The sequence below is a fragment of the Mobula birostris genome, unplaced genomic scaffold, assembly GCF_030028105.1.
Source record: "Mobula birostris isolate sMobBir1 unplaced genomic scaffold, sMobBir1.hap1 scaffold_1023, whole genome shotgun sequence".
Classification (NCBI taxonomy): Eukaryota; Metazoa; Chordata; class Chondrichthyes; order Myliobatiformes; family Myliobatidae; genus Mobula; species Mobula birostris.
In genome coordinates, this window is record NW_027274064.1 from 81647 (window position 1) to 95124 (window position 13478).

Consider the following 13478-nt stretch of genomic DNA (forward strand, 5'->3'; position numbering starts at 1 on the left):
TATTTAAGCCAGAGGTTGATAGTTTCTTGATTGGTCAGGGAATGAAGGGTTACAGGGAGAAGGCAGGAGATTGGGGCTGAGAGGAAAAATGGATCAACCATGATAAAATGGTGGAACAGACTTGATGGGCCAAATGGCCACATTCTGTTCCTATATCTTATGTTCTTATTAAAATCCATAAACGCCATATCATAAGGTGTTTGATAATGTTCCCCATGGTAGGCTCATTCAGAAAGTCAGGAGGAAACTTGGCTGTGTGTGTACAGAATTGATTTGCCCGTAGAAAGCAGAGAGTGGTTGTAGATAGAGCATATTCTGCATGGGCTCAGTGACCAGTGGTGTTCCACAGGGATCTGTTCTGGGCCCCTGCTCTTTACAAACGTCTTGGACGAGGAAGTGGAAGGGAGAGTTAGTAAATTTGTGGATTGACATGTAAGTTGGTGGACTTGTGGATGGTTGTTGTAGGTTGTAGTTGGGCATTGACTGGATGCAGAGCTGGGCTGTGAAGTGGCAGATAGAGAAGTGAAAACTGTGAAGTGATTCACTTTGGAAAATGAAATTTGAAGGCAGAATATAGGGTTAGTGGCAGAATTCTTCATGGTGTGAAGGAACAGAGGGATCTTAGGGTCCACATCCATCCTTCAAAGTTGCTGCAGAAATTGATACGGTTGTTAAGGAGGTGTATGCTGTGTTGGTCTTCATTAATTGGGGGACTGAGTTCAAGAGCTGTGGGTATGTCAGGAGATGGAGATGTCAGGGGTAAGTTTTTTACGTAGAGAGTGGTGAGTTCGTGGAATGGGCTGCTGATGATGGTGGTGGAGGCGGATACGATAGGGTCTTTTAAGAGACTCCTTGACAGGTACACGGAGCTCAGGTAATCTCTAAGGTAAGGGCATGTTCGGCACAGCTTTGTATTGTGCTGTAGGTTTTCTATGTTTCTCTGGTAATACTGCAGTTCTATAAAACCCTGATTAGATCACATTTGGAATATTGAGTACAGTTCTGGTCAGCTCATAATAAGAAATATGTTTCGAGAGGGTGCAGAGGAGATTTACCAGATTGCTGCCTGGACTAGACAGCATGTCTTATGAAGATAGGTTGAGCTCTTCTCTTTGGAGTGAAGGAGGATGCGAGGTGATTGCTTACAAGTGTGAAGATGATCTGAGGCATGGATAGAGTGAACAGCCAGAGGTTTTTTCATACAGCATAAATGGCTAATACAAGGGGACAGAATTTTAAGATGATTGGAGGAAAGTATGTTCTATATGTCAGTGATGATAGAACTGATTCTGAAATTTCATTGGTAGCTCCCTGCCCTCTCTGTCCCCTGTGGTCTGAAGGGGTTTTCTGCCATTTTGCAAGTTGCTGTGCACTTTGGCATTGACCTGTACTTTCTCAGAGGACAAGCAATCATTGGAACTTCCCTTCCAGCACGTGGGAGCAGAGGCTTTGCTTGTTCCCAGGGCAGAGGGAGGAAGATTGGTGCTGTCCATATCAAAGACACAGGCAGATCAATCTATACAATGTGAGATAAGATGGAGGAGCCAATTGCTCCCTGGCCCCCTCCCCCTCACCTCCCCCCAGGAGAGGAGCAATGGTACTCACTTAGTGCCTCTCCTCCGAGCGAGCCGGCGAAGAAAGCAGCAGGTGACAGCAGCAATGATGGCGATGGAGACAGTCAGAGCAGTCGCAACACCCACCACGGCAGGCAGCAGCAGTGTGTCCCAGGCTGCAGAGTGAGGAACGAGGGGAGTGAGACTGCAGTTCCTATGGGGGAATATAGCACACACTGCCCCTCCCCACCCGTGGGGGAGTCCAGCTCCCGGAACGGCGAGACACACCGCCCCTCCCCACCCGTGGGGGAGTCCAGCTCCCGGAATGGCGAGACACACCGCCCCTCCCCACCCGTGGGGCAAGCAGCATCACACCACAACAATGGGACCCTAAAAGCAACAGGAACCTTCACCCTCACCAAAGAGCATAGAGGAAGGAGGAGGTTACACTGACAGGAGGAGTTTAGAACCCCGATGGGGTTACAGAGGAGAGAAGGCAGTCAGAGGGAGAGGGAGGGGAGGAGTTTGTGAGGGCAGTCAGAGGGAGAGGGAGGGGAGGGGGCAGCCTGAGGGAGAGGGAGAGGTGGGAGAGAGGGAGGGTGGGCATGGGGGCACTAAAGGGAGGGGGAGAGGAGGGGGCAGCCTGAGGGAGAGGGAGGGGTGGGGGAGAGGCAGGGTGGGTGTGGGGGTACCAGAGGGAGAGGTGGGGGAGAAGGAGGGGAGGGGAGGGGAGGGGGAGAAGGGGCACCAGAGGGAGAGGGAGGGATGGGAAATGGAGGGCCAGAGGGAAACACAGTGAGAAGGAGATAAATAGAGACAAAAACAGTGAAATTGTGAGAACAAGAGAGGCAAAGAGGGAAGGGGGCATTGGGATGGATGTGAGAGGAGGAGGACACTGAGCTGTGGATATAGAGGGTGGGGAAGGTGAAAGAGGCAGAGAGCGGGCAGAGAGACCCTCTGTCCTGCCCTGCCCTGTTCCCCCCACCCCAGTACTTACGGGTAAGGTACAGGAAGAGGGTGGTGGGGGGAGAGCTGGCCTTGGATGATTGGTACCAGCGCCCAGCCTCGTTCTGTGTCCACAGCCCCACCTGGCAATGGAAATGGCCCTGGTCCTCCCTGTGGGCGCCATACAAACGCAGACGGAAGCAGAACTCGGTGGGCCGGTCCATACCCAGCTCAGTGCCTGCTGCACTTCTGCCGCCCAGGGGGGTGTCCAGGCTTATCCCCCGCCGGTCCAGCAGCACCAGAGGCTCCTCTGTTGGACCCCACCAGCCCACCGAGAGCTGCCCATCCCCCAGCGGCCAGCCCAGGCTGACGTTACACAGCAGCGTCACCACGTCACCCTGGTACAATGAACCAGGCACCACAGAGGCAGCAGCGTGCATGGCCACATCTGGGAAGGGTGGGGTGGGGGTGAGAGGGTGGAGAGAGAGGGGCGGGGTTAGTGCAGGGAACAAGAGAGAGAGGGGAGAGAAGGTAGAGGGAATAAGGGAGAGAGGGAGAGAGAGGGAGAGAGAGGGAGAGAGAGGGAGAGAGAGGGAGAGAGAGGGAGAGAGAGGGAGAGAGAGGGAGAGAGAGGGTGTGAGGAAAAAGGGACGGGGGGGAGAGGGTAGAGGGAATAAGGGAGAGCGGGAGAGAGGGTAGAGGGAATAAGGGAGAGAGGGAGAGAGAGGGTGTGAGGAAAAAGGGACGGGGGAGAGAGGGTAGAGGGAATAAGGGACAGGGAGGAGAGAGGTTACAGGGAATAAGGGAGAGCGGGAGAGAGAGGGTAGAGGGAATAAGGGAGGGGAAGAGAGGGTAGAGGGAATAAGGGAGGGGAAGAGAGGGTAGAGGGAATAAGGGAGGGGAAGAGAGGGTAGAGGGAATAAGGGAGGGGAAGAGAGGGTAGAGGGAATAAGGGAGAGAGGGTAGAGGGAATAAGGGAGAGAGGGAGAGAGAGGGTGTGAGGAAAAAGGGACGGGGGAGAGAGGGTAGAGGGAATAAGGGAGAGCGGGAGAGAGAGGAAATAAGGGAGAGCAGGAGAGAGGGTAGAGGGAATAAGGGAGAGAGGGTACAGGGAATAAGGGAGAGAGGGTAGAGGGAATAAGGGACAGAAGGTACAGGGAATAATGGAGAGAGGGAGAGAGAGGGTAGAGGGAATAAGGGAGAGGGGGAGAGAGGGTAGAGGGAATAAGGGAGGGAGGGTACAGGGAATAAGGGAGTGAGTTCAGGGAAGAGGGGAGGGGGGAAGAGAATCAAACATTAGGTGTGACAGTATTGACTATTTAACCCCCTGCCCAATCTTACCCCACACTTCTCTCACTGCCACATGCTGTGACAGCCATTGTGACTGGGCAGTAGATGTTAGTGAGGACCAAGTGAGTGATATGGCCAGTTTCCTCTCTGTGATGATTAAATATTTTCTCCATCTGCTGCGAAACATCTTGCTGAACCTGGGCTTCCCCTCTTGCCTTTCTGATCTACTGACTGGACAGAATGGACAGACTGGGACAGTTTTCCCTGGAGCGTAGGCGGCTGAAAGGTGACATTGTAAGGCTTAGAAAATCATGAGTGGTGCAGTCTTCATCCCGAGGGAAGGGAGTTCAGAATGAAGGAGAGTCGGGAAAGATTTAAAGAGGACCTGAGGGCTAGGCTTTCCATACAGAGGGCGGTGGGTGTGTGGAATGACCTGCCAGGTGAAGAGGTAAAGATAAAGATTAGCTTTATTTGTCACAGGTACATCAAAACATTGAGTGAAATGTGTGGTGGGTATCAAATCAAATCAGTGAGGATTGTGCGGGGCAGCCCACAAGCATCCCAATGTTTTCAACGACAACATGATGCACACAATTTACTAACCTTAACCTTGGAACCCAGAGGAATCCCACGCCGTCACGGGGCGAGTGTACAAACTCCTGACAGACAGTGGTGGGAATTGACCCTCATACGTGAAAGCAGCAGCAGCAATGCATTGCACTAACTGCGACACTATCACGTCAACAATTAAATGTAAAAAGACACTTGGTCAGGGACACATACAAGAAAAGCGAAGAGGGATATGAATTAAACACACACAAATAGGACTAGCTCAGGGTGGCGCCTTGGTCAACAGGGATGAATTGGCCTGTACAGCTTTCCCTGAATCTCTGCTCTCACCCCCTCTCCTGGACAGAGCAAGGAATTGCAACACCATTCCCTTCCTTCCAGCCAGGACCCAACAGGCCTGTCAAACTGAGCAGTGACTTGCTTGACGTAGGACCATTAGATATCAGAACAGAAATAGGCCATTTGGCCATTCACATCCGCTAGTCAATTATGGCTGTTATTTTTCCTGCCTTCTGCCTGTAACCGTTAACCCCTAATATCCTCAAAAACATACACTGGCTCAGACCCTAAAGCCCTCTGTGGCAACACTTCTCACATTCACTACCCTCTAGCTGGAGAAATTCTTCAGCAACTCAGTTTTAAAGGGATTTCTCTTTATTCTAGTAACAGACCGATGGATGAATCCTCTCGACATTCACTCTATCCTGGCCTTTCAGTATTCGGTAGGTTTCGGAGAGAACCCCAAACCTACCTCCCCCCTCCAATGTTTCTGAACTCCATTGAGTACAGGACTAGAGACATCAAAGGCTCCTCAAACGTCAAGCTTTACAGATGTGGATCCATTCATCCTATCTATACCCCTCATAATTTTGTGAACCTCTATAAGATCTCCCTGGGATCATGCTTGCAAACCTCCCTAGGACTATCTCCAGGGCCAGCTCGTTGCTCTTAGATAAAGACCCCCAAACTGTCATAATATTCCAGAACTGGGTTGACCAGTCAGTGGCATAAAGCCTCAGCAGTACATCCTTGCTTTTAAGTTCCAGTTCTCTTGAACTAAGATGCCCTCCTTCCAGCCCAGTAAAAGAGTGCTGGGTGTTCACAGTGAAGTCTCCTCTAAACTGTAGAAGCCAGGCACAGACTGGGGAATAGTAACTCTCAGCTCCCTACACAACAATGACCCCGAGGTTCTTGTTGCTACCCTTTAATTCCTGATCGCACCCCCCTGCACTCCCACCTTCCTGTCTGTAACTTCCCGCATAGAAACAAGTACTCTCAACACTACCCTGGGAGTGTGTGATGAGACAATGTAGAGGGAGTTTCACTCTGTGTCTGACCTGTGCCCTGGGAGTGTGTGATGGGACAGTGTGGAGGGAACCTCACTCTGTGTCTGAACTGTGCCCTGGGAATGTGTGATGGGACAGTGCAGAGGGAGTTTCACTCTGTGTCTGACCTGTGCCCTGGGAGTGTGTGATGGGACAATGCAAAGGGAGCTTCGCTCTGTATTTGACCATGGGAGTGTGTGAATGGACAGTGTGGAGGGAACTTCACTCTGTGTCTGACCCGTGTCCTGGGAGTATCTGATGGGACAGTGTAGGGGGAGAGTGTGATGGGACAGTGTAGAGGGAGTTTCACTCCGTGCCTGACCTGTGCCCTGGGAGGGTGTGATGAAACAATGTAAAGGGAGCTTCACTCTGTATTTGACCATGGGAGTGTGTGATGGGACGGTGTAGAGGGAACTTCACTCTGTGTCTGACCCGTGTCCTGGGAGTGTGTGATGGGACAGTGGAGAGGGAACTTCACTCTGTGTCTGACCTGTGTCCAGGGAGTGTGTGATGGGACAGTGTAGAGGGAACTTCACACTGGGTCTGACCCATGTCCTGGGAGTCTGTGATGGGACAGTGTAGAGGGAGCTTCATTCTGTGCTGGCCCATGTCCTGGGAGAGTGTGATGGGACAGTGTAGAGGGAGTTTCACTCTGTGTCTGACCCGTGCCCTGGGAGTGTGTGATGGGACAGTGTAGAGGGAGTGAGTAATGGGACAGCGTAGAGGGAGTGTGTGATGGGACAGTATAGAGGGACTGTGTGATGGACAGTGTAGAGGGAGTGTGTGTTGGACAGTGTAGAGGGAGTGTGTGATGGGACAGCGTAGAGGGAGTGTGAGATGGGACCGTGTAGAGGGAGTGTGAGATGGGACCGTGTAGAGGGAGTGTGTGACGGGACAGTGTAGAGGGAGTGTGTGAGGGGATAGTGTAGAGGGAGTGTGTGAGGGGACAGTGTAGAGGGAGTGTCTGAGGGGACAGTGTAGAGGGAGTGTCTGATGGAACAGTGTAGTGGGAGTGTGTGATGGGACAGTGTAGAGTTACTGTGTGATGCACTATGTAGGGGGAGTGTGTGATGGGACGGTGCAGAGGGAGTGTGTGATGGGACAGCGTAAGGGAAGTGTGTGATGGGACAGTGTAGAAGGGAACCTGTGAATGGACAGTGTAGAGGGAGTCTGTGATGGACAGTGTAGGGGGAGTGTGTGATGGGACGGTGTAGAGGGAGTGTGTGATGGGACAGTGTAGAGGCAGTGTGTGATGGGACAGAGTGAGTGATGGGACAGTAGAGAGGGAGTGTGTGATGGGACAGTGTAGAGGGAGTGTGTGATGGGACAGTGTAGAGGCAGTGTGTGATGGGACAGAGTGAGTGATGGGACAGTAGAGAGGGAGTGTGTGATGGGACGGTGCAGAGGGAGTGTGTGATGGGACAGCGTAGGGGAAGCGTGTGATGGGACAGTGTAGAAGGGAACCTGTGAATGGACAGTGTAGAAGGGAACCTGTGAATGGACAGTGTAGAGGGAGTCTGTGATGGACAGTGTAGGGGGAGTGTGTGATGGGACGGTGTAGAGAGAGTGTGTGATGGGACAGTGTAGAGGCAGTGTGTGATGGGACAGAGTGAGTGATGGGACAGTAGAGAGGGAGTGTGTGATGGGACAGTGTAGAGGGACTGTGTGATGGGACAGTGTAGAGGCAATGTGTGATGGGACAGAGTGAGTGATGGGACAGTAGAGAGGGAGTGTGTGATGGTACAGTGTAGATGGAGTGTGTGATGGGACGGTGTAGAGGGAGTGTGTGATGGGACAGTGTAGAGGGAGTGTGTGATGGACAGTGTAGGGGGAATGTCTGATGGGACAGTCTAGAGCGAGTGTGTGAGGAGACAGCGTAGAGGGAGCGTGTGATGGGACGGTGTAGAGGGAGAGTGTGATCGGACAGTGTAGAGGGAGAGTATGATGGGACAGTGTAGAGGGAGAGTATGATCGGACAGTGCAGAGGGAGTGTGTGATGGGACAGTGTAGGAAGAGTGTGTGTTGGACAGTGTAGAGGGAGTGTGTCATGGGACAGTGCAGAGCGAGTTTGTCATGGGACAGTGCAGACGGAGTGTGTGATGGGACAGTGTAGAGGGTGTTTGTGATGGGACAGTGTAGAGGGAGTGTGTGAGGGGACAGTGTAGAGGGAGTGTGGATGGGACACTGTAGAGGGAGTGTGTAATGGACAGTGTAGAGGGAGTGTGTAATGGACAGTGTAGAGGGTGTTTGTGATGGGACAGTGTAGAGGGAGTGTGTGAGGGGACAGTGTAGAGGGAGTGTGTGAGGGGACAGTGCAGAGGGAGAGAGGGAGTGTGTGATGGGACAGTGCAGAGGGAGTGTGTGATGGGACAGCGTAGAGGGAGTGTGTGATGGACAGTGTAGAGGGTGTTTGTGATGGAACAGTGTAGAGGGAGTGTGTGAGAGGACAGTGTAGAGGGAGTGTGTGAGAGGACAGTGTAGAAGGAGTGTGTGATGGGACAGTGCAGAGGGAGTGTGTGATGGGACAGTGTAGAGGGAGTGAGTAATGGGACAGTGTAGAGGGAGTGAGTGATGGGACAGTGTAGAGGGAGTGTGTGATGGGACAGTGTAGGGGGAGTGTGTGTTGGACAATGTAGAGGGAGTGTGTGATGGGACAGTGTAGGGGGAGAGTGTGTTGGACAGTGTAGAGGAAGTGTGTGATGGGACAGTGTAGAGGGAGTGTGTGTTGGACAGTGTAGAGGGAGTGTGTGTTGGGACAGTGTAGAGGGAGTGTGTGATGGGACGGAGTGTGTGATGGGACAGTATAGAGGGAGTGTGTGATGGGACAGTGTAGAGGGAGTGTGTGATGGGACAGTGTAGAGGGAGTGTGTGATGGGACAGTGTAGAGGGAGTGTGGGATGGACAGTGTAGAGGGAGTGTGTGATGGGAAAGTGTAGAGGGAGTGTGTGATGGGACAGTGCAGAGGGAGTATGTGATGGGACAGTGTAGGGGAAGTGTGTGTTGGACAGTGTAGAGGCAGTGTTAGTTGGACAGTGTAGAGGGAGAATGTGATGGGACAGTAGAGAGGGAGTGTGTGATGGGACAGTGTAGAGGGAGTGTGTGATGGGACAGCGTGGAGGGAGTGTGAGATGGGACCGTGTAGAGTTACTGTGTGATGCACTATGTAGGGGGAGTGTGTGATGGGACGGTGCAGAGGGAGTGTGTGATGGGACAGCGTAGGGGAAGTGTGTGATGGGACAGTGTAGAAGGGAACCTGTGAATGGACAGTGTAGAAGGGAACCTGTGAATGGACAGTGTAGAGGGAGTCTGTGATGGACAGTGTAGGGGGAGTGTGTGATGGGACGGTGTAGAGGGAGTGTGTGATGGGACAGTGTAGAGGCAGTGTGTGATGGGACAGAGTGAGTGATGGGACAGTAGAGAGGGAGTGTGTGATGGGACAGTGTAGAGGGAGTGTGTGATGGGACAGTGTAGAGGCAGTGTGTGATGGGACAGAGTGTGTGATGGTACAGTGTAGATGGAGTGTGTGATGGGACGGTGTAGAGGGAGTGTGTGATGGGACAGTGTAGAGGGAGTGTGTGATGGACAGTGTAGGGGGAATGTCTGATGGGACAGTCTAGAGCGAGTGTGTGAGGAGACAGCGTAGAGGGAGCGTGTGATGGGACGGTGTAGACGGAGAGTGTGATCGGACAGTGTAGAGGGAGAGTATGATGGGACAGTGTAGAGGGAGTGTGTGATGGGACAGTGCAGAGAGAGTGTGTGATGGGACAGTGTAGGAAGAGTGTGTGTTGGACAGTGTAGAGGGAGTGTGTGATGGGACAGTGTAGAGGGAGTGTGTCATGGGACAGTGTAGAGGGAGTTTGTCATGGGACAGTGCAGACGGAGTGTGTGATGGGACAGTGTAGAGGGTGTTTGTGATGGGACAGTGTAGAGGGAGTGTGTGAGGGGACAGTGTAGAGGGAGTGTGGATGGGACAGTGTAGAGGGAGTGTGTAATGGACAGTGCAGAGGGAACTTCACTCTGTGTCTGACCCGTGTCCAGGGAGTGTGTGATGGGACAGTGTAGAGGGAATTTCACACTGGGTCTCACCCATGTCCTGGGAGTGTGAGAAGGGACAGTGTAGAAGGAGCTTCATTCTGTGCTGGCCCGTGTCCTGGGAGTCTGTGATGGGACAGTGTAGAGGGAGTTTCAGTCAGTGTCTGACCCGTACCCTGGGAGTGTGTGATGGGACAGTGTAGAGGGAGTGTGTGACGGACAGTGTAGGGGAAGTGCGTGATGGCACAGTGTAGAGGGAGTGAGTGATGGGACAGCGTAGAGGGAGTGTGTGATGGACGGTGTAGGGAGAGTGTGTGATGAACGGTTTAGGGGGAGTGTGTGATGGGACGGTGTAGAGGGAGTGTGTGATGGGACAGTGTAGAGGGAGAGTGTGATAGGACGGACTGTGTGATGGGACAGTAGAGAGGGAGTGTGTGATGGGACGGTGTAGATGGAGTGTGTGATGGGACAGTGTAGAGGGAGTGTGTGATGGACAGTGTAGAGGGAATGTCTGATGGGACAGTGTAGAGCGAGTGTGTGAGGAGACAGCGTAGAAGGAGTGTGTGATGGGACGGTGTAGAGGGAGAGTGTGATCGGATAGTGTAAAGGGAGAGTATGATGGGACAGTGTAGAGGGAGTGTGTGATGGGACAGTGCAGAGGGAGTGTGTGATGGGACAGTGTCGGGGGAGTGTGTGTTGAACAGTGTAGTGGGAGTGTGTGATGGGACAGTGTAGGAAGAGTGTGTGTTGGACAGTGTAGAGGGAGTTTGTGATGGGACAGTGTAGAGGGAGTGTGTGATGGGCAGTGTAGAGGGAGTGTTTGATGGGACAGTGTAGATGGAGTGTGTCATGGGACAGTGCAGAGGGAGTGTGTGATGCGACAGTGTAGAGGGAGTGTGTGATGGACAGTGTAGAGGGTGTTTGTGATGGGACACTGTAGTGGGAGTGTGTGAGGGGACAGTGTAGAGGGGACAGTGTAGAGGGAGTGTGTAATGGACAGTGTAGAGGGTGTTTGTGATGGGACAGTGTAGAGGGAGTGTGTGAGGGGACAGTGTAGAGGGAGTGAGTGAGGGGACAGTGCAGAGGGAGTGTGTGATGGGACAGTGCAGAGGGAGTGTGTGATGGGACAGTGCAGAGGGAGTGTGTGATGGGACAGTGCAGAGGGAGTGTGTGATGGACAGTGAAGAGGGTGTTTGTGATGGGACAGTGTAGAGGGAGTGTGTGAGAGGACAATGGAGAGGGAGTGTGTGATGGGACAGTGTAGAGGGAGTGTCTGAATGGACAGTGTAGAGGGAGTATGTGATGGGACAGTGTTGAGGGAGTGTGTGATGGGACAGTGTAGAGGAAGTGTGTGTAGAGGGAGTGTGTGTTGGACAGTGTAGAGGGAGTGTGTGATGGGACAGTGTAGAGGGAGTGTGTGTTGGACAGTGTAGAGGCAGTGTTAGTTGGACAGTGTAGAGGGAGAATGTGATGGGACAGTGAAGAGGGAGTGTGCGTTAGACAGTGTAGAGCAAGTGTGTGATGGAACCGTGTAGAGGGAGTGTGTGATGGGACAGTGTAATGGTCAGTGTAGGGGGAGAGTGTGATGGGACGGTGTAGTGGGAGTGTGTGATGGGACAGTGTAGAGGGAGTGTGTGAGGGGACAGTGTAGAGGGAGTGTGTGATGGGACGGAGTGTGTGATGGGACAGTGCAGAGGGTGTGTATGATGGGACGGAGTGTGTGATGGGACAGTGTAGAGGGAGTGTGTGATGGGACAGTGTAGAGGGAGTGTGTGATGGGACGCAGTGTGTGATGGGACAGTGTAGATGGAATGTGTGATGGGACGGTGAAGAGGGAGTGTGTGATGGGACAGTGTAGAGGGAGTGTATGATGGACTGTGTAGGGGGAGTGTGTGATGGGACGGTGTAGAGGGAGTGTGTGATGGGACAGTGTAGAGGCAGTGTGTGATGGGACAGAGTGAGTGATGGGACAGTAGAGAGGGAGTGTGTGATGGGACAGTGTAGAGGGAGTGTGTGATGGGACAGTGTAGAGGCAGTGTGTGATGGGACAGAGTGTGTGATGGTACAGTGTAGATGGAGTGTGTGATGGGACGGTGTAGAGGGAGTGTGTGATGGGACAGTGTAGAGGGAGTGTGTGATGGACAGTGTAGGGGGAATGTCTGATGGGACAGTCTAGAGCGAGTGTGTGAGGAGACAGCGTAGAGGGAGCGTGTGATGGGACGGTGTAGACGGAGAGTGTGATCGGACAGTGTAGAGGGAGAGTATGATGGGACAGTGTAGAGGGAGTGTGTGATGGGACAGTGCAGAGAGAGTGTGTGATGGGACAGTGTAGGAAGAGTGTGTGTTGGACAGTGTAGAGGGAGTGTGTGATGGGACAGTGTAGAGGGAGTGTGTCATGGGACAGTGTAGAGGGAGTTTGTCATGGGACAGTGCAGACGGAGTGTGTGATGGGACAGTGTAGAGGGTGTTTGTGATGGGACAGTGTAGAGGGAGTGTGTGAGGGGACAGTGTAGAGGGAGTGTGGATGGGACAGTGTAGAGGGAGTGTGTAATGGACAGTGCAGAGGGAACTTCACTCTGTGTCTGACCCGTGTCCAGGGAGTGTGTGATGGGACAGTGTAGAGGGAATTTCACACTGGGTCTCACCCATGTCCTGGGAGTGTGAGAAGGGACAGTGTAGAAGGAGCTTCATTCTGTGCTGGCCCGTGTCCTGGGAGTCTGTGATGGGACAGTGTAGAGGGAGTTTCAGTCAGTGTCTGACCCGTACCCTGGGAGTGTGTGATGGGACAGTGTAGAGGGAGTGTGTGACGGACAGTGTAGGGGAAGTGCGTGATGGCACAGTGTAGAGGGAGTGAGTGATGGGACAGCGTAGAGGGAGTGTGTGATGGACGGTGTAGGGAGAGTGTGTGATGAACGGTTTAGGGGGAGTGTGTGATGGGACGGTGTAGAGGGAGTGTGTGATGGGACAGTGTAGAGGGAGAGTGTGATAGGACGGACTGTGTGATGGGACAGTAGAGAGGGAGTGTGTGATGGGACGGTGTAGATGGAGTGTGTGATGGGACAGTGTAGAGGGAGTGTGTGATGGACAGTGTAGAGGGAATGTCTGATGGGACAGTGTAGAGCGAGTGTGTGAGGAGACAGCGTAGAAGGAGTGTGTGATGGGACGGTGTAGAGGGAGAGTGTGATCGGATAGTGTAAAGGGAGAGTATGATGGGACAGTGTAGAGGGAGTGTGTGATGGGACAGTGCAGAGGGAGTGTGTGATGGGACAGTGTCGGGGGAGTGTGTGTTGAACAGTGTAGTGGGAGTGTGTGATGGGACAGTGTAGGAAGAGTGTGTGTTGGACAGTGTAGAGGGAGTTTGTGATGGGACAGTGTAGAGGGAGTGTGTGATGGGCAGTGTAGAGGGAGTGTTTGATGGGACAGTGTAGATGGAGTGTGTCATGGGACAGTGCAGAGGGAGTGTGTGATGCGACAGTGTAGAGGGAGTGTGTGATGGACAGTGTAGAGGGTGTTTGTGATGGGACACTGTAGTGGGAGTGTGTGAGGGGACAGTGTAGAGGGGACAGTGTAGAGGGAGTGTGTAATGGACAGTGTAGAGGGTGTTTGTGATGGGACAGTGTAGAGGGAGTGTGTGAGGGGACAGTGTAGAGGGAGTGAGTGAGGGGACAGTGCAGAGGGAGTGTGTGATGGGACAGTGCAGAGGGAGTGTGTGATGGGACAGTGCAGAGGGAGTGTGTGATGGGACAGTGCAGAGGGAGTGTGT

At 52.9% G+C, this 13478-nt stretch overlaps 1 protein-coding gene across 1 annotated transcript in view; it reads right to left on the reverse strand.

Annotated features, from left to right (window-relative positions):
* Nucleotides 1-13478, reverse strand: part of igsf8 (immunoglobulin superfamily, member 8) — a 60939-nt gene that overhangs the window by 5626 nt on the left and 41835 nt on the right. Inside the window, exons 3-4 of the mRNA XM_072249941.1 lie at nucleotides 2551-2946; nucleotides 1606-1729 (exon numbers count right to left, since the gene is read on the reverse strand). Of these exons, the coding sequence (XP_072106042.1) occupies nucleotides 1606-1729; nucleotides 2551-2946 (520 nt within the window). The remainder of the gene's footprint in view (nucleotides 1-1605; nucleotides 1730-2550; nucleotides 2947-13478) is intronic.